General features: G+C 41.6%; 1 protein-coding gene across 4 annotated transcripts in view; it reads right to left on the bottom strand.

The window, feature by feature from the left end:
• MPP2 (MAGUK p55 scaffold protein 2) overlaps window positions 1-19,903 on the bottom strand; it is a 53,575-nt gene that overhangs the window by 21,119 nt on the left and 12,553 nt on the right. For 2 of the 4 annotated variants that reach the window (XM_069751450.1, XM_069751448.1), the window contains exons 3-4: window positions 2,744-2,832; window positions 2,370-2,522 (exon numbers count right to left, since the gene is read on the bottom strand). In XM_069751450.1, coding sequence (XP_069607551.1) covers window positions 2,370-2,522; window positions 2,744-2,832 — 242 coding nt within the window. Of the gene's footprint in view, window positions 1-2,369; window positions 2,523-2,743; window positions 2,833-4,005; window positions 4,534-19,903 lie in introns of those variants that run through there. The other 2 variants (XM_069751449.1, XM_069751451.1) reach the window with 2 other exon arrangements.

The raw sequence follows: 19,903 nt of genomic DNA, 5'->3' as shown, positions 1-19,903 counted from the left end.
GTCCTATGTGAATTAGGCCACTCAGTATCTTCAGGGTGCTAATGGGTTAATGATTGCAGGAATAAAAGATGACCAGCTGGGTGTTTCCAGTGTCTGCCTGGGGCACACAGATTGCCTGCCTGTGTGAGACAAACGTGAGTGAAGAGCTCTGCTCAAGATCTGTATGATGTTAGCTGGGTGGGAGAAGCCCCCCCAGTTGTTGAGATAGCAACGTATTTGTTTAGTTAGTGCCGGACAGGCTAGGGTTTATTTTTATGTTTTGTTTTTTGTGTTGCTTTCACGTTAATAAATCTGACCTGAGGTCAGCCTGCTCAGAAACCTGCTGTACGCCTCAGATTCAATGCACAAACCACGTGTCCTTTGACCCCAGCAAAGGCGATCCCAGAGTGTTTTGTCACAAGGGGTTAACTAGTGGGACAGTTTTATAGGATGGGTCATTACGGACGCGGTGATACTAAATATGTGTACTTTTATTGTTTTTATTTTTATTTAGATAAAGGAATGTATTTATTGGAACAATATTTTTTTATTATTAATTTTATTTATTTAGGATTTTTTTTTTCACACTTGTAAAAAAAATTTTTTTTACTTTTTTACTTTGCCCCAGGGGGCGCATCACATTTTATTGACAGATCGCTGATCTGACACTTTGCTGTGCACTGTGTCAGCGATCACACAGGCACAGCAGGGACGCTTACCAGCGCTTGCTCTGAGCAGGCGCTGGTAAGCCACCTCCCTGTAGGACCCGGATGCAGCCCCGCGGCCATTTTGGAACCAGGCCTGCTGGGAGGAGGAGGTAAGAGACCCTCGGAGCAACGCGATCACATCGTGTTGCTCCGAGGGTCTCAGGGAAGCATGCAGGGAGCCCCCTCCCTGCACGATGCTTCCCTATATCGCTGGAACAGTGCGATCATGTTTCATCGCAGTGTGCCAGGGGTTAATGTGCCGGGGGCGGTCCGTGACCGCTCCTGGCACATAGTGCCAGAGGTCAGCTGCGATAGTCAGCTGACACCCGGCCGCGATCGGACGCGCTCCCCCCGTGAGTACGGCTGATCGCGCTGGACGTACTATTCCGTCCTTGGGAAGTAGGGCCCACCCCACATGGACGGAATAGTACGTCTAATGGGGTTAAAAATAAATTCCTGACTATATTTAACAAATACAAATCGTAATGTCTAGGCATATACCATAATCATTTTAAAATTAAGATAATCACCGCCTTGTTACACTGACAGAAATCCTAAAATGTTTTGTTGAACACAGGCCTGTGAGTATGTGCAGTAGGAAATTCTGCCCCTTCCTTTAATTTTATGAAGATGTGCTCCCAGTGGATAACTGATCTCATTCTAAAGTTACCATGAGGGCTGAGGTAAGAAAAGGTTGCTCATACCGGTGTCCTCCTTGTCAACCTATCTAATACAATAGATACCAGGAGTACTGAGAAGAGGCTGCTCACACTACTGTCCACAATGTCTTTCTGATCAAATACTGGAGATACCAGAAGTGCTAAGGTAAGAAGAGGCTGCTCACACTGCTGTCCACAATGTCTTTCTGATCAAATACTGGAGATACCAGAAGTGCTAAGGTAAGAAGAGGCTGCTCACACTGCTGTCCACCCTGTCTTTCTGATCTAATTGTCACAGAGTGACTGGCCCAGTGTGACATGACCCAATGGTTGGTCAGTCATCAAACGGCACAACAACACAACACCGATGGAATAGGGGAGAGGAAGGCCCTGACACTAGGGAATCAGGGATGATCACCTACTGAGCTCTGACCTAAGCCTGTCCCTGATCTCACCTGGAGTGTAACAATATTGTATCTTACAGTTATTAGGTTCTTTAGAAGGGCGTAGATCTGGGGATTTAATCTGACAGAATATAGGCTGAACTGGATGGACAAATGTCTTTTTTTCGGCCTTTCTAACTATGTTAGTATGTTACTATGACATTTTAATTCTATAGTGATTACCTTCCTAGGCGAAATAGATGTGATTTCCTAATTAAATGCATCTAGGAATTTATTTATAATGACATTTCCTTAAGTTATTTTTTTTCTATTCCTGGAGAAGCCCTTTAAGTGCCAGAGACATGTGAATAAGCACCAAGCGTGTGTAAATCATATAGCCAAACCATAAAGCCACTAAGAGATCCTTAAAAAAGAGGACCCAGTCCAGGTTGTAAGTATCTTTTCTGGCTGATTATGGTCCTGTCACATGTATTTTTGCCCTCCATAAAATAACCTCCTTACTAGATGGATCACAGCTTCATTCAAGTTCAATGCATCCAGCTCTAAAGTAAGTTTCATAGCACTGAACAAATTTTTGCATAGATAGACATGAATTTAATGTGACTTGACCTATGTGCTACCTGAAAATGAGGTTCTTGTAGGATCTTCTGCAGCTCAGCTGCTGCTCCACTTGGGTCCCTCACTCCAGCCATGTCTTGGAGAATCTCCTGCACCAGCTGAAGGTTGTTCTCCCTCACAGCCTCCAACCTGGTCTCTTCCATGCGTTCATGAGCCTTTGGTATAAAACAAAAATAAATAAATAGATGATTCACATCACCCTGGGCATGCAAACAAGTTTCTTTCTATCGAAAATAAAAACTGAGGTATTGAAACTTGATAAACATTACAAAAGTTATAAAGTTTTTAAAACTAAAAAAGCCATAAATCTTATATTTTTACATTTTATTACTTAGTGCTTTCACTTTGCTTTGTTTCTTTAAAAGGAAAGAGTTACCTGTGGACTCTCCATGATCCCTTTAAGGAAAATTAGGTCCAGATCAGAGGATGGAGGGAGATCAAATGGCTGCATAACTTGCTGCATGGCTGTAATATAGGAAGATACAGGACATATCAAGACACATTCTCCAGAATGACCTTAGAGAAGCGGCTAAGTGGAGAGATACAACAACAACATTGGAAACACCAAGAGACATTTAAGAATTTTTCCTTGCCTCACCATAACAAAATGATAATGATCTTTAAGAAATATGTTTATGGCAGAAACGTGAAGGTTCATGGTGTTCATCCTTATGAACCTCTGAATATGGAATAAGGAGGTTAAAGAACACCAATGAGCTTAGTACCAAGAAAACGAGTTACAAGCCTGGAAAAGAATTAGGTGCAATTAATGTATATTATGAAACGAAGAATTTTCAGCAACAAATGATGAAAGCGGTAATAGGATTTGCATTGAAAATGGATCATGGCTGAATTGTGGAGGTGATCAGGTGGATGGTAAAATGTATGTGGCATGTATTACTGATGGTACGACCTATGGTAATTGTTTTAAGGCGATGTGAAGAAAAGTTAAGGCTGATTATGTCAGCTGGTGATGGTATGATAAGGTCACCAAGGTTATGATATGATAATATCAGGTAGGTGATCATATGATGATGTCAGCCAGGTGATGGGATGATGTCAGCCAGATGATGATATGATGATGTCAGCCAGGTGATGATATGATGATGTCAGCCAGGTGATGATATGATGATGTCAGCCAGGTGATGGGATGATGTCAGCAAGGAGATGATATGATGATGTCAGCCAGGTGATGAAATAATGATGTCAGCCAGGTGATGATATGATGATGTCAGCCAGGTGATGGGATGATGATGTCAGCAAGGTGAAAAAAGTATGATGTCCGCCAGATGATGATATGATGATGTCAACCAGGTGATATTATAAAGTAAACAAGGTGGTGGGATGATGTCAGAAAGGTGATAATATGATGATGTCAGCCAGATGATGGGATGATGTCAGCCAGGTGATGGGATGATGTCAGCCAGGTGATGGGATGATGATGTCAGCCAGGTGATGGGATGATGATGTCAGCCAGGTGATGGGATGATGTCAGCCAGGTGATGGGATGATGATGTCAGCCAGATGATAGGATGATGTCAGCCAGGTGATGATATGATGATGGCAGCCAGGTGATGATACTGTATGATGATGGCAGCAGCCAGGTGATGGTATGTGAAAAGTATGTGGAGAAGTTACCTTCCTTTGGAGAAATTGACTCCATTGTCGACTCCATGGAGCACACAAGACCACTGGTTATAGTGCCCTGTTCCCTCAGGCTTTTCTTCTACAGTATCTGCTTCCACTACTCTTCAGCTGATCCCTCCCTATTCCATTCCAGCTATATCTCCATTTATCTTTTGCCGTGCCTCTTCTAACATCCCTTCCCGTCTTTTCATGTCATCGCCACGTCAGTCTGACTGAATTAGGGCCAGAAGCAGTGGATGACAAGAGCAGGATAATGACCCGAGGAGACATGGGTAGCAGTGGTCATAGAAACCATCTCATCCATATACAACCATTCTGTGTGTTCTACATTGGATTAATAACTACCGTAATAGGACTGCTAAACCAGTAGAATAGCAGGGCAGAAGGCACGTAGAATACTGGTTGGCCAGGGTCAAAAGGTGCAAATATTATGGGTTGGAAGGGATGGGGCGATCTAGTGGGTTTTCTACATCAGTGTTTGCACATCCCACCGCTTGCTATTTCATTACTGTAAGACCCCTTTAAGCCTTGGCACTTTGAACATCACTCTCTAGTTTCCATAGAAACTGGAGGATTACACAGGATGGGTACCAGCCTGGATGCTGCGATGATTAACCCTTACACCACCCAACCATCATATACTCTCTTGTCACTTATTTTATTACAAACCTTTATTTTCACTTACATGATAGCTGTAATTTCAGCATTCGTATAAACAGCAGCCCCTGCTATACGAGAAAAGACATCACACAAAAATACAACCCGAACAGATTATCGATACAGTGAGAAGATCATAAATCTGCTTCTGCTCTGCTATAGGGTGCAACTGACATGATGATGATGGTAAATGTGTAAAATGTTACAAGGTTGATATCAACAGAAACAACAACAATTAAATAGGGCAAATGTAATAATATCTTAGAGGGTCCGTCTCCGCCTCCTGTGTGAGCAAGGGGGGATGTCACACAACGAGACTGCACACAGCGACAATCACACAGAAAACAACCGAGCGGAGACAGGAGATAATTATAAGCTACAGCGATGCAGGAAGACACAAGCAGTGACATAGGGTGAAAGAGGCAATTAGGAAAAACGGGAAAGATGGATACAATGTAAAGAGATAAAGATAAATATATACTATATATACATCATAGACAGACATCAAAAATAGAAAAATGGAACAGTACATTCAGCACTTGCTAGGTGGGTGTAATTCATCCCAAAGCAAAACCTCAACATTTAGTAATATATAAAAGTACAAAAGATAGGCAGCGGCCCAATAGTTACCAAAAAAGAGGACTTTACTTAGTCCATGTGGAGACGTTTCTCAAACGGAGATATAGGGTGGTTTTGTGGAGTAATAGGAGGGGATATAGGGGAGGATATATGGAGTAATAGGAGGAGATATAGGGAGGTTATATGGAGTAATAGGAGGAGATATAGGGAGGTTATATGGAGTAATAGGAGGAGATATAGGGAGGTTATATGGAGTAATAGGAGGAGATATAGGGAGGTTATATGGAGTAATAGGAGGAGATATAGGGAGGTTATATGGAGTAATAGGAGGAGATATAGGGGAGGTTATATGGAGTAATAGGAGGAGATATAGGGAGGTTATATGGAGTAATAGGAGGAGATATAGGGAGGTTATATGGAGTAATAGGAGGAGATATAGGGAGGTTATATGGAGTAATAGGAGGAGATATAGGGAGGTTATATGGAGTAATAGGAGGAGATATAGGGGAGGTTATATGGAGTAATAGGAGGAGATATAGGGAGGTTATATGGAGTAATAGGAGGAGATATAGGGAGATTATATGGAGTAATAGGAGGAGATATAGGGAGGTTATATGGAGTAATAGGAGGAGATATAGGGAGGTTATATGGAGTAATAGGAGGAGATATAGGGAGGTTATATGGAGTAATAGGAGGAGATATAGGGAGGTTATATGGAGTAATAGGAGGAGATATAGGGGAGGTTATATGGAGTAATAGGAGGAGATATAGGGAGGTTATATGGAGTAATAGGAGGAGATATAGGGGAGGTTATATGGAGTAATAGGAGGAGATATAGGGAGGTTAAGGAGATATAGGGAGGTTATATGGAGTAATAGGAGGAGATATAGGGAGGTTATATGGAGTAATAGGAGGAGATATAGGGAGGTTATATGGAGTAATAGGAGGAGATATAGGGAGGTTATATGGAGTAATAGGAGGAGATATAGGGGAGGTTATATGGAGTAATAGGAGGAGATATAGGGAGGTTATATGGAGTAATAGGAGGAGATATAGGGGAGGTTATATGGAGTAATAGGAGGAGATATAGGGAGGTTATATGGAGTAATAGGAGGAGATATAGGGAGGTTATATGGAGTAATAGGAGGAGATATAGGGGAGGTTATATGGAGTAATAGGAGGAGATATAGGGAGGTTATATGGAGTAATAGGAGGAGATATAGGGGAGGTTATATGGAGTAATAGGAGGAGATATAGGGAGGTTATATGGAGTAATAGGAGGAGATATAGGGAGGTTATATGGAGTAATAGGAGGAGATATAGGGAGGTTATATGGAGTAATAGGAGGAGATATAGGGGAGGTTATATGGAGTAATAGGAGGAGATATAGGGAGGTTATATGGAGTAATAGGAGGAGATATAGGGAGGTTATATGGAGTAATAGGAGGAGATATAGGGGAGGTTATATGGAGTAATAGGAGGAGATATAGGGAGGTTATATGGAGTAATAGGAGGAGATATAGGGAGGTTATATGGAGTAATAGGAGGAGATATAGGGAGGTTATATGGAGTAATAGGAGGAGATATAGGGAGGTTATATGGAGTAATAGGAGGAGATATAGGGGAGGTTATATGGAGTAATAGGAGGAGATATAGGGAGGTTATATGGAGTAATAGGAGGAGATATAGGGAGGTTATATGGAGTAATAGGAGGAGATATAGGGGAGGTTATATGGAGTAATAGGAGGAGATATAGGGAGGTTATATGGAGTAATAGGAGGAGATATAGGGGAGGTTATATGGAGTAATAGGAGGAGATATAGGGGAGGTTATATGGAGTAATAGGAGGAGATATAGGGGAGGTTATATGGAGTAATAGGAGGAGATATAGGGGAGGTTATATGGAGTAATAGGAGGAGATATAGGGAGGTTATATGGAGTAATAGGAGGAGATATAGGAGGTTATATGGAGTAATAGGAGGAGATATAGGGAGGTTATATGGAGTAATAGGAGGAGATATAGGGAGGTTATATGGAGTAATAGGAGGAGATATAGGGAGGTTATATGGAGTAATAGGAGGAGATATAGGGAGGTTATATGGAGTAATAGGAGGAGATATAGGGAGGTTATATGGAGTAATAGGAGGAGATATAGGGAGGTTATATGGAGTAATAGGAGGAGATATAGGGAGGTTATATGGAGTAATAGGAGGAGATATAGGGAGGTTATATGGAGTAATAGGAGGAGATATAGGGAGGTTATATGGAGTAATAGGAGGAGATATAGGGAGGTTATATGGAGTAATAGGAGGAGATATAGGGAGGTTATATGGAGTAATAGGAGGAGATATAGGGAGGTTATATGGAGTAATAGGAGGAGATATAGGGAGGTTATATGGAGTAATAGGAGGAGATATAGGGAGGTTATATGGAGTAATAGGAGGAGATATAGGGAGGTTATATGGAGTAATAGGAGGAGATATAGGGAGGTTATATGGAGTAATAGGAGGAGATATAGGGAGGTTATATGGAGTAATAGGAGGAGATATAGGGAGGTTATATGGAGTAATAGGAGGAGATATAGGGAGGTTATATGGAGTAATAGGAGGAGATATAGGGGAGGTTATATGGAGTAATAGGAGGAGATATAGGGAGGTTATATGGAGTAATAGGAGGAGATATAGGGAGGTTATATGGAGTAATAGGAGGAGATATAGGGAGGTTATATGGAGTAATAGGAGGAGATATAGGGAGGTTATATGGAGTAATAGGAGGAGATATAGGGAGGTTATATGGAGTAATAGGAGGAGATATAGGGAGGTTATATGGAGTAATAGGAGGAGATATAGGGAGGTTATATGGAGTAATAGGAGGAGATATAGGGAGGTTATATGGAGTAATAGGAGGAGATATAGGGAGGTTATATGGAGTAATAGGAGGAGATATAGGGAGGTTATATGGAGTAATAGGAGGAGATATAGGGAGGTTATATGGAGTAATAGGAGGAGATATAGGGAGGTTATATGGAGTAATAGGAGGAGATATAGGGAGGTTATATGGAGTAATAGGAGGAGATATAGGGAGGTTATATGGAGTAATAGGAGGAGATATAGGGAGGTTATATGGAGTAATAGGAGGAGATATAGGGAGGTTATATGGAGTAATAGGAGGAGATATAGGGGAGGTTATATGGAGTAATAGGAGGAGATATAGGGAGGTTATATGGAGTAATAGGAGGAGATATAGGGAGGTTATATGGAGTAATAGGAGGAGATATAGGGAGGTTATATGGAGTAATAGGAGGAGATATAGGGAGGTTATATGGAGTAATAGGAGGAGATATAGGGAGGTTATATGGAGTAATAGGAGGAGATATAGGGAGGTTATATGGAGTAATAGGAGGAGATATAGGGAGGTTATATGGAGTAATAGGAGGAGATATAGGGGAGGTTATATGGAGTAATAGGAGGAGATATAGGGGAGGTTATATGGAGTAATAGGAGGAGATATAGGGAGGTTATATGGAGTAATAGGAGGAGATATAGGGAGGTTATATGGAGTAATAGGAGGAGATATAGGGAGGTTATATGGAGTAATAGGAGGAGATATAGGGAGGTTATATGGAGTAATAGGAGGAGATATAGGGAGGTTATATGGAGTAATAGGAGGAGATATAGGGAGGTTATATGGAGTAATAGGAGGAGATATAGGGGAGGTTATATGGAGTAATAGGAGGAGATATAGGGAGGTTATATGGAGTAATAGGAGGAGATATAGGGGAGGTTATATGGAGTAATAGGAGGAGATATAGGGAGGTTATATGGAGTAATAGGAGGAGATATAGGGAGGTTATATGGAGTAATAGGAGGAGATATAGGGAGGTTATATGGAGTAATAGGAGGAGATATAGGGAGGTTATATGGAGTAATAGGAGGAGATATAGGGAGGTTATATGGAGTAATAGGAGGAGATATAGGGAGGTTATATGGAGTAATAGGAGGAGATATAGGGAGGTTATATGGAGTAATAGGAGGAGATATAGGGGAGGTTATATGGAGTAATAGGAGGAGATATAGGGAGGTTATATGGAGTAATAGGAGGAGATATAGGAGGTTATATGGAGTAATAGGAGGAGATATAGGGAGGTTATATGGAGTAATAGGAGGAGATATAGGGAGGTTATATGGAGTAATAGGAGGAGATATAGGGAGGTTATATGGAGTAATAGGAGGAGATATAGGGAGGTTATATGGAGTAATAGGAGGAGATATAGGGAGGTTATATGGAGTAATAGGAGGAGATATAGGGAGGTTATATGGAGTAATAGGAGGAGATATAGGGAGGTTATATGGAGTAATAGGAGGAGATATAGGGAGGTTATATGGAGTAATAGGAGGAGATATAGGGAGGTTATATGGAGTAATAGGAGGAGATATAGGGAGGTTATATGGAGTAATAGGAGGAGATATAGGGAGGTTATATGGAGTAATAGGAGGAGATATAGGGAGGTTATATGGAGTAATAGGAGGAGATATAGGGAGGTTATATGGAGTAATAGGAGGAGATATAGGGAGGTTATATGGAGTAATAGGAGGAGATATAGGGGAGGTTATATGGAGTAATAGGAGGAGATATAGGGAGGTTATATGGAGTAATAGGAGGAGATATAGGGAGGTTATATGGAGTAATAGGAGGAGATATAGGGAAGGTTATATGGAGTAATAGGAGGAGATATAGGGAGGTTATATGGAGTAATAGGAGGAGATATAGGGAGGTTATATGGAGTAATAGGAGGAGATATAGGGAGGTTATATGGAGTAATAGGAGGAGATATAGGGAGGTTATATGGAGTAATAGGAGGAGATATAGGAGGTTATATGGAGTAATAGGAGGAGATATAGGGAGGTTATATGGAGTAATAGGAGGAGATATAGGGAGGTTATATGGAGTAATAGGAGGAGATATAGGGAGGTTATATGGAGTAATAGGAGGAGATATAGGGAGGTTATATGGAGTAATAGGAGGAGATATAGGGGAGGTTATATGGAGTAATAGGAGGAGATATAGGGGAGGTTATATGGAGTAATAGGAGGAGATATAGGGAGGTTATATGGAGTAATAGGAGGAGATATAGGGAGGTTATATGGAGTAATAGGAGGAGATATAGGGAGGTTATATGGAGTAATAGGAGGAGATATAGGGAGGTTATATGGAGTAATAGGAGGAGATATAGGGGAGGTTATATGGAGAAATAGGAGGAGATATAGGGAGGTTATATGGAGTAATAGGAGGAGATATAGGGAGGTTATATGGAGTAATAGGAGGAGATATAGGGAGGTTATATGGAGTAATAGGAGGAGATATAGGGAAGGTTATATGGAGTAATAGGAGGAGATATAGAGAGGTTATATGGAGTAATAGGAGGAGATATAGGGAGGTTATATGGAGTAATAGGAGGAGATATAGGGAGGTTATATGGAGTAATAGGAGGAGATATAGGGAAGGTTATATGGAGTAATAGGAGGAGATATAGGAGGTTATATGGAGTAATAGGAGGAGATATAGGGAGGTTATATGGAGTAATAGGAGGAGATATAGGGAAGGTTATATGGAGTAATAGGAGGAGATATAGGGAGGATATATGGAGTAATAGGAGGAGATATAGGGAGGTTATATGGAGTAATAGGAGGAGATATAGGGAGGTTATATGGAGTAATAGGAGGAGATATAGGGAAGGTTATATGGAGTAATAGGAGGAGATATAGGGAGGTTATATGGAGTAATAGGAGGAGATATAGGGAGGTTATATGGAGTAATAGGAGGAGATATAGGGGAGGTTATATGGAGTAATAGGAGGAGATATAGGGGAGGTTATATGGAGAAATAGGAGGAGATATAGGGAGGTTATATGGAGTAATAGGAGGAGATATAGGAGGTTATATGGAGTAATAGGAGGAGATATAGGGAGGTTATATGGAGTAATAGGAGGAGATATAGGGAGGTTATATGGAGTAATAGGAGGAGATATAGGGGAGGTTATATGGAGAAATAGGAGGAGATATAGGGGAGGTTATATGGAGTAATAGGAGGAGATATAGGGGAGGTTATATGGAGTAATAGGAGGAGATATAGGGGAGGTTATATGGAGTAATAGGAGGATATATAGGGAGGTTATATGGAGTAATAGGAGGAGATATAGGGAGGTTATATGGAGTAATAGGAGGAGATATAGGGAAGGTTATATGGAGTAATAGGAGGAGATATAGGGGAGGTTATATGGAGAAAGAGGAGGAGATATAGAGAGGTTATATGGAGTAATAGGAGGAGATATAGGAGGTTATATGGAGTAATAGGAGGAGATATAGGGAGGTTATATGGAGTAATAGGAGGAGATATAGGGAGGTTATATGGAGTAATAGGAGGAGATATAGGGAGGTTATATGGAGTAATAGGAGGAGATATAGGGGAGGTTATATGGAGAAATAGGAGGAGATATAGGGGAGGTTATATGGAGTAATAGGAGGAGATATAGGGGAGGTTATATGGAGTAATAGGAGGAGATATAGGGGAGGTTATATGGAGTAATAGGAGGAGATATAGGGAGGTTATATGGAGTAATAGGAGGAGATATAGGGAGGTTATATGGAGTAATAGGAGGAGATATAGGGAGGTTATATGGAGTAATAGGAGGAGATATAGGGGAGGTTATATGGAGTAATAGGAGGAGATATAGGGAGGTTATATGGAGTAATAGGAGGAGATATAGGGATGTTATATGGAGTAATATGAGGAGATATAGGGGAGGTTATATGGAGAAATAGGAGGAGATATAGGGGAGGTTATATGGAGTAATAGGAGGAGATATAGGGGAGGTTATATGGAGTAATAGGAGGAGATATAGGGGAGGTTATATGGAGTAATTGAAGGAGATATAGGGAGGTTATATGGAGTAATAGGAGGAGATATAGGGAGGTTATATGGAGTAATATGAGGAGATATAGGGGAGGTTATATGGAGTAATATGAGGAGATATAGGGGAGGTTATATGGAGTAATAGGAGGAGATATAGGGGAGGTTATATGGAGTAATAGGAGGAGATATAGGGGAGGTTATATGGAGTAATTGGAGGAGATATAGGGAGGTTATATGGAGTAATAGGAGGAGATATAGGGAGGTTATATGGAGAAATAGGAGGAGATATAGGGGAGGTTATATGGAGTAATATGAGGAGATATAGGGGAGGTTATATGGAGTAATAGGAGGAGATATAGGGGAGGTTATATGGAGTAATAAGAGGAGATATAGGGGAGTTTATATGGAGTAATTGGAGGAGATATAGGGAGGTTATATGGAGTACTAGGAGGAGATATAGGGGAGGTTATATGGAGAAATAGGAGGAGATATAGGGGAGGTTATATGGAGTAATTGGAGGAGATATAGGGGAGGTTATATGGAGTAATAGGAGGAGATATAGGGAGGTTATATGGAGTAATAGGAGGAGATATAGGGGAGGTTATATGGAGTAATAGGAGGAGATATAGGGAGGTTATATGGAGTAATATGAGGAGATATAGGGGAGGTTATATGGAGTAATAGGAGGAGATATAGGAGATTATATGGAGTAATAGGAGGAGATATAGGAGGTTATATGGAGTAATAGGAGGAGATATAGGGAGGTTATATGGAGTAATAGGAGGAGATATAGGGAGGTTATATGGGGTAATAGGAGGAGATATAGGGAAGTTATATGGAGTAATAGGAGGAGATATAGGGGAGGTTATATGGAGTAATAGGAGGAGATATAGGGGAGGTTATATGGAGTAATAGGAGGAGATATAGGGGAGGTTATATGGAGTAATAGGAGGAGATATAGGGAGGTTATATAGAGTAATATGAGGAGATATAGGGGAGGTTATATGGAGTAATATGAGGAGATATAGGGGAGGTTATATGGAGTAATAGGAGGAGATATAGGGGAGGTTATATGGAGTAATAGGAGGAGATATAGGGGAGGTTATATGGAGTAATTGGAGGAGATATAGGGAGGTTATATGGAGTAATATGAGGAGATATAGGGGAGGTTATATGGAGAAATATGAGGAGATATAGGGGAGGTTATATGGAGTAATAGGAGGAGATATAGGGGAGGTTATATGGAGTAATAGGAGGAGATATAGGGGAGGTTATATGGAGTAATTGGAGGAGATATAGGGAGGTTATATGGAGTAATAGGAGGAGATATAGGGAGGTTATATGGAGTAATATGAGGAGATATAGGGGAGGTTATATGGAGTAATATGAGGAGATATAGGGGAGGTTATATGGAGTAATAGGAAGAGATATAGGGAGGTTATATGGAGTAATTGGAGGAGATATAGGGAGGTTATATGGAGTAATAGGAAGAGATATAGGGAGGTTATAGGGAGTAATAGGAGGAGATATAGGGAGGTTATATGGAGTACCAGGAAGAGATATAGGGGAGGTTATATGGAGTAATAGGAGGAGATATAGGGAGGTTATATGGATTAATAGGAAGAGATATAGGGAGATTATATGGAGTAATAGGAGGAGATATAGGGAGGATATATGGAGTAATAGGAGCAGATATAGGGAGGATATATGGAGTCATAGGAGGAGATATAGGGAGGTTATATGGAGTAATAGGAGGAGATATAGGGAGGTTATATGGAGTAATAGGAGGAGATATAGAGAGGTTATATGGAGTAATAGGAGGAGATATAGAGAGGTTATATGGAGTAATAGGAGGAGATATAGGGAGGTTATATGGAGTAATAGGAGGATAAATAGAAGGGTTATATGGAGTAATAGGAGGAGATATAGGGAGGTTATATGAAGTAATAGGAGGAGATATAGGGAGGTTATATGAAGTAATAGGAGGAGATATAGGGAGGTTATATGGAGTAATAGAAGGAGATATAGGGAGGTTATATGGAGTAATAGGAGGAGATATAGGAGGTTATATGGAGTAATAGGAGGAGATATAGGGAGGTTATATGGAGTAATAGGAGGAGATATAGGGAGGTTATATGGAGTCATAGAAGGAGATATAGGTAGGATATATGGAGTAATAGGAAGAGATATAGGGAGGATATATGGAGTCATAGGAGGAGATATAGGGAGGATATATGGAGTCATAGGAGGAGATATAGGGAGGTTATATGGAGTCATAAAAGGAGATATAGGGAGGTTATATAGAGTAATAGGAGGAGATATAGGGAGGTTATATAGAGTAATAGGAGGAGATATAGGGAGGTTTTATGGAGTAATAGGAGGAGATATAGGGGAGGTTATATGGAGTAATAGGAGGAGATATAGAGGAGGTTATATGGGGTAATAGGAGGAGCTATAGGGAGGTTATATGGAGTAATAGGAGGAGATATAGGGGCGTATATGGAGTAATAGGAGGAGATATAGGGGAGGTTATATGGAGTAATAGGAGGAGATATAGTGAGGTTATATGGGGTAATAGGAGGAGATATAGGGAGGTTATATGGAGTAATAGGAGGAGATATAGGGAGGTTATATGGGGTAATAGGAAGAGATATAGGGAGGTTATATGGGGTAATAGGAGGAGATATAGGGAGGTTATATGTAGTAATAGGAGGAGATATAGGGAGGTTGTATGGAGTAATAGGAGGAGATATAGGGGAGGTTATATGGAGTAATAGGAGGAGATATAGGGAGGTTATATGGAGTAATAGGAGGAGATATAGGGAGGTTATATGGAGTAATAGGAGGAGATATAGGGAGGTTATATGGGGTAATAGGAGGAGCTATAGGGAGGTTATATGGAGTAATAGGAGGAGATATAGGGAGGTTATATGGAGTAATAGGAGGAGATATAGGGAAGTTATATGGAATAATAGGAGGAGATATAGAGAGGTTATATGGAGTAATAGGAGGAGATATAGGGAGGTTATATGGGGTAATAGGAGGAGCTATAGGGAGGTTATATGGAGTAATAGGAGGAGATATAGGGAGGTTATATGGAGTAATAGGAGGAGATATAGGGGAGGTTATATGGAGTAATAGGAGGAGATATAGGGAGGATATATGGAGTAATAGGAGGAGATATAGGGAGGTTATATGGAGTAACTAGATTGTGGCCCGATTCTAACGCATCGGGTATTCTAGAATATGCATGTCCCCGTAGTATATGGACAATGATGATTCCAGAATTCGCGGCAGACTGTGCCCGTCGCTGATTGGTGGAGGCAACCTTTATGACATCATCATCGCCATGGCAACCATTATGACATCTACGTCGATACTGTGCCGTCGCTGAATCAGAAACGTGGGATTTCTACGTCCTTTATGACATCATTATGACATCATCGTCGCTGTGGCCGTCACTGATTGGTCGAGGCCGCCAGGCCTCGACCAATCAGAGACGCGGGATGTCTACGTCCTTTATGACATCATCGTCGCTGTGCCCGTCTCTGATTGGTCGAGGCCGCCAGGCGTCGACCAATCAGAGACGCGGGATTTCTACGTCGATGCTGTGCCCGTCACTGATTGGTCGAGGCCTGGCGGCCTCGACCAATCAGAGAGGCGGGATTTATAACGCATCGGGTATTCTAGAATATGCATGTCCCTGTAATATATGGACAATGATGATTCCAGAATTCGCGGCAGACTGTGCCCGTCGCTGATTGGTCGAGGCAACCTTTATGACATCATCGTCGCCATGGCAACCATTATGACATCTACGTCGATACTGTGCCCGTCGCTGAATCAGAAACGTGGGATTTCTACGTCCTTTATGACATCATTATGACATCATCGTCGCTGTGCCCGTCACTGATTGGTCGAGGCCTGGCGGCTTCGACCAATCAGAGACACGGGATGTCTACGTCCTTTATGACATCATCGTCGCTGTGCCCGTTGCTGAGACGCGGGATTTCTACGTCGATGCTGTGCCGGTCTCTGATTGGTCGAGGCCTGGCATCGGGTATTCTAACGCATCGGGTATTCTAGAATATGCATGTCCCTGTAGTATATGGACAATGATGATTCCAGAATTCGCGGCAGACTGTGTCCGTCGCTGATTGATCGAGGCAACCTTTATGACATCATCGTCGCCATGGCAACCATTATGACATCATCGTCGCTGTGCCCGTTGCTGACGCATCGGGAATTCGTGGCAGACTGTGTCCGTCGCTGATTGATCGAGGCAACCTTTATGACATCATCGTCGCCATGGCAACCATTATGACATCATCGTCGCTGTGCCCGTTCTAACGCATCGGGTATTCTATAATATGCAAGTGCCCGTAGTATATGGACAATGATGATTCCAGAATTCGCGGCAGACTGTGCCCGTCGCTGATTGGTCGAGGCAACCTTTATGACATCATCGTCGCCATGGCAACCATTATAAAATCTACATCGATACTGTGCCCGTTGCTGAATCAGAAACTTGGGATTTCTACGTCCTTTATACAATCTCATACAATCATACAATCTAGATTGTGGCCCGATTCTAACGCATCGGGTATTCTAGAATATGCATGTCCCTGTAGTTTATGGACAATGATTATTCCAGAATTCGCGGCAGACTGTGCCCGTCGCTGATTGGTTGAGGCAACCTTTATGACATCATCGTCGCCATGGCAACCATTATCACATCTACGTCGATACTGTGCCCGTTGCTGATTGGTCGAGGCCTGGCCCGATTCTAATGCATCGGGTATTCTAGAATATGCATTTCCCTGTAGTATATGGACAATGATGATTCCAGAATTCGCGGCAGACTGTGCCCGTCGCTGATTGGTCGAGGCAACCTTTATGACATCATCGTCGTCATGGCAACCATTATGACATCTACGTCGATACTGTGCCCGTCGCTGAATCACAAACGTGAGATGTCTATGTCCTTTATGACATCATCGTCGCTGTGCCCGTTGCTGATTGGTCGAGGCCTAGCGGCCTCGACCAATCAGAGACGCGGGATGTCTACGTCCTTTATGACATCATCGTCGCTGTGCCCGTTGCTCATTGGTCGAGGCCTGGCGGCCTCGACCAATCAGAGACGCGGGATTTCTACGTCGATGCTGTGCCGGTCTCTGATTGGTCGAGGCCGCCAATTAGAGTCGCGGGATTTCCAGGACAGACAGACAGACAGAAAGACAGACAGACAGACAGACAGAAAGACAGACAGACGGAAAAACCCTTAGACAATTATATATATAGATTAGGAGGAGATATAGGGAGGTTATATGGAGTAACAGGAGGATATATAGGGAGGTTATATGTAGTATTAGGAGGAGATATAGGGAGGTTATATGAAGTAAAAGGAGGAGATATAGGGAGGTTATATGGAGTATTAGGAGGAGATATAGGGAGGTTATATGGAGTAATAGGAGGATATATAGGGAGGTTATATGGAGTATTAGGAGGAGATATAGGGAGGATATATGGAGTAACAGGAGGATATATAGGGAGGTTATATGGAGTACTAGATTGTGGCCCGATTCTAACGCATCAGGTATTCTAGAATATGCATGTCCCCGTAGTATATGGACAATGATGATTCCAGAATTCGCGGCAGACTGTGCCCGTCGCTGATTGGTCGAGGCAACCTTTATGACATCATCGTCGCCATGGCAACCATTATGACATCATCGTCGCTGTGCCCGTTGCTGATTGGTCGAGGCCTGGCGGCCTCGACTAATCAGACGCGGGATGTCTACGTCCTTTATGACATCATCGTCGCTGTGCCCGTCGCTGATTGGTTGAGGCCTGGCGGCCTCGACCAATCAGAGACGCGGGATTTCCAGGACAGACAGACAGACAGAAAGACAGACAGACAGACGGAAAAACCCTTAGACAATTATATATATAGATTAGGAGGAGATATAGGGAGGTTATATGAAGTAAATGGAGGAGATATAGGGGGTTATATGGAGTATTAGGAGGAGGTATAGGGAGGTTATATGGGGTAATAGGAAGAGATATAGAGAGGTTATATGAAGTAATAGGAGGAGATATAGGGAGGTTATATGGAGTAATAGGAGGAGATATAGGGGAGGTTATATGGAGTTATAGAAGATATAGGGAGGTTATATGGAGTAATAGGAGGAGATATAGGGAGGTTATATGGAGTAATAGGAGGAGATATAGGGAGGTTATATGGAGCTATAGGAGGAGATATACAGAGGTTATATGGAGCAATAGGAGGAGATATAGGGGGGTTATATGGAGTATTAGGAGGAGATATAGGAGGTTATGTGGAGTATTAGGAGAAGATATAGGGAGGTTATATGGAGTAATAGGAGGAGATATAGGGGGTTATATGGAGTAATAGGAGGAGATATAGGGAGGTTACATGAAGTAATAGGAGGAGATATAGGGGGTTATATGGAGTAATAGGAGGAGATATAGGGGGTTATATGGAGTAATAGGAAGAGATATAGGGAGGTTATATGGAGTAATAGGAGGAGATATAGGGAGGTTATATGGAGTAATAGGAGGAGATATAGGGAGGTTATATGAAGTAATAGGAGGAGATATAGGGGGTTATATGGAGTAATAGGAGGAGATATAGGGGAGGTTATATGAAGTAATAGAAGGAGATATAGGGGGTTATATGGAGTAATAGGAGGAGATATAGGGAGGTTATATGAAGTAATAGAAGGAGATATAGGGAGGTTATATGGAGTAATAGGAGGAGATATAGGGGAGGTTATATGGAGTAATAGGAGAAGATATAGGGAGGTTATATGGAGTAATAGGAGGAGATATAGGGAGGTTATATGGAGTTATAGGAGGAGATATAAAGGAGGTTATATGGAGAAATAGGAGGAGATATAGGGAGGTTATATGGAGTAATAGGAGGAGATATAGGGAGGTTATATGGAGTAATAGGAGGAGATATAGGGAGGTTATATGGAGTAATAGGAGGAGATATAGGGAGGTTATATGGAGTAATAGGATGAAATATAGGGAGGTTATATGGAGTAATAGGAGGAGATATAAGGAGGTTATATGGAGTAATAGGAGGAAATATAGGGAGGTTATATGGAGTAACAGGAGGAGATATAGGGAGGTTATATGGAGTATTAGGAGGAGATATAGCGGAGGTTATGTGGAGTTATAGGAGATATAGGGAGGTTATATGGAGTAATAGGAGGAGATATAGGGAGGTTATATGGAGTAATAGGAGATATAGGGGAGGTTATATGGAGTAATAGGAGGAGATATAGGGGGTTATATGGAGTAATAGGAGATATAGGGGAGGTTATATGGAGTAATAGGAGGAGATATAGGGAGGTTATATGGAGTAATAGGAGGAGATATAGGGAGGTTATATGGAGTAATAGGAGGAGATATAGGGAGGTTATATGGAGTAATAGGAGGAGATATAGGGAGGTTATATGGAGTAATAGGAGGAGATATAGGGAGGTTATATGGAGTAATAGGAGGAGTTATAGGGGGTTATATGGAGTAATAGGAGGAGATATAGGGATGTAATATGGAGTAATAGGAGGAGATATAGGGAGCTTATATGGAGTAATAGGAGGAGATATTGGGAGGTTATATGGAGTAATAGGAGGAGATATAGGGAGGTTATATGGAGTAATAGGAGGAGATATAGGGAGGTTATATGGAGTAATAGGAGGAGATATAGGGA

The sequence above is a fragment of the Ranitomeya imitator genome, chromosome 2 (genome assembly GCF_032444005.1).
Source record: "Ranitomeya imitator isolate aRanImi1 chromosome 2, aRanImi1.pri, whole genome shotgun sequence".
Lineage (NCBI taxonomy): Eukaryota > Metazoa > Chordata > Amphibia > Anura > Dendrobatidae > Ranitomeya > Ranitomeya imitator.
Note: the sequence above shows the minus strand (reverse complement) of the source record. Positions and strands in the feature narration are given on the sequence as shown.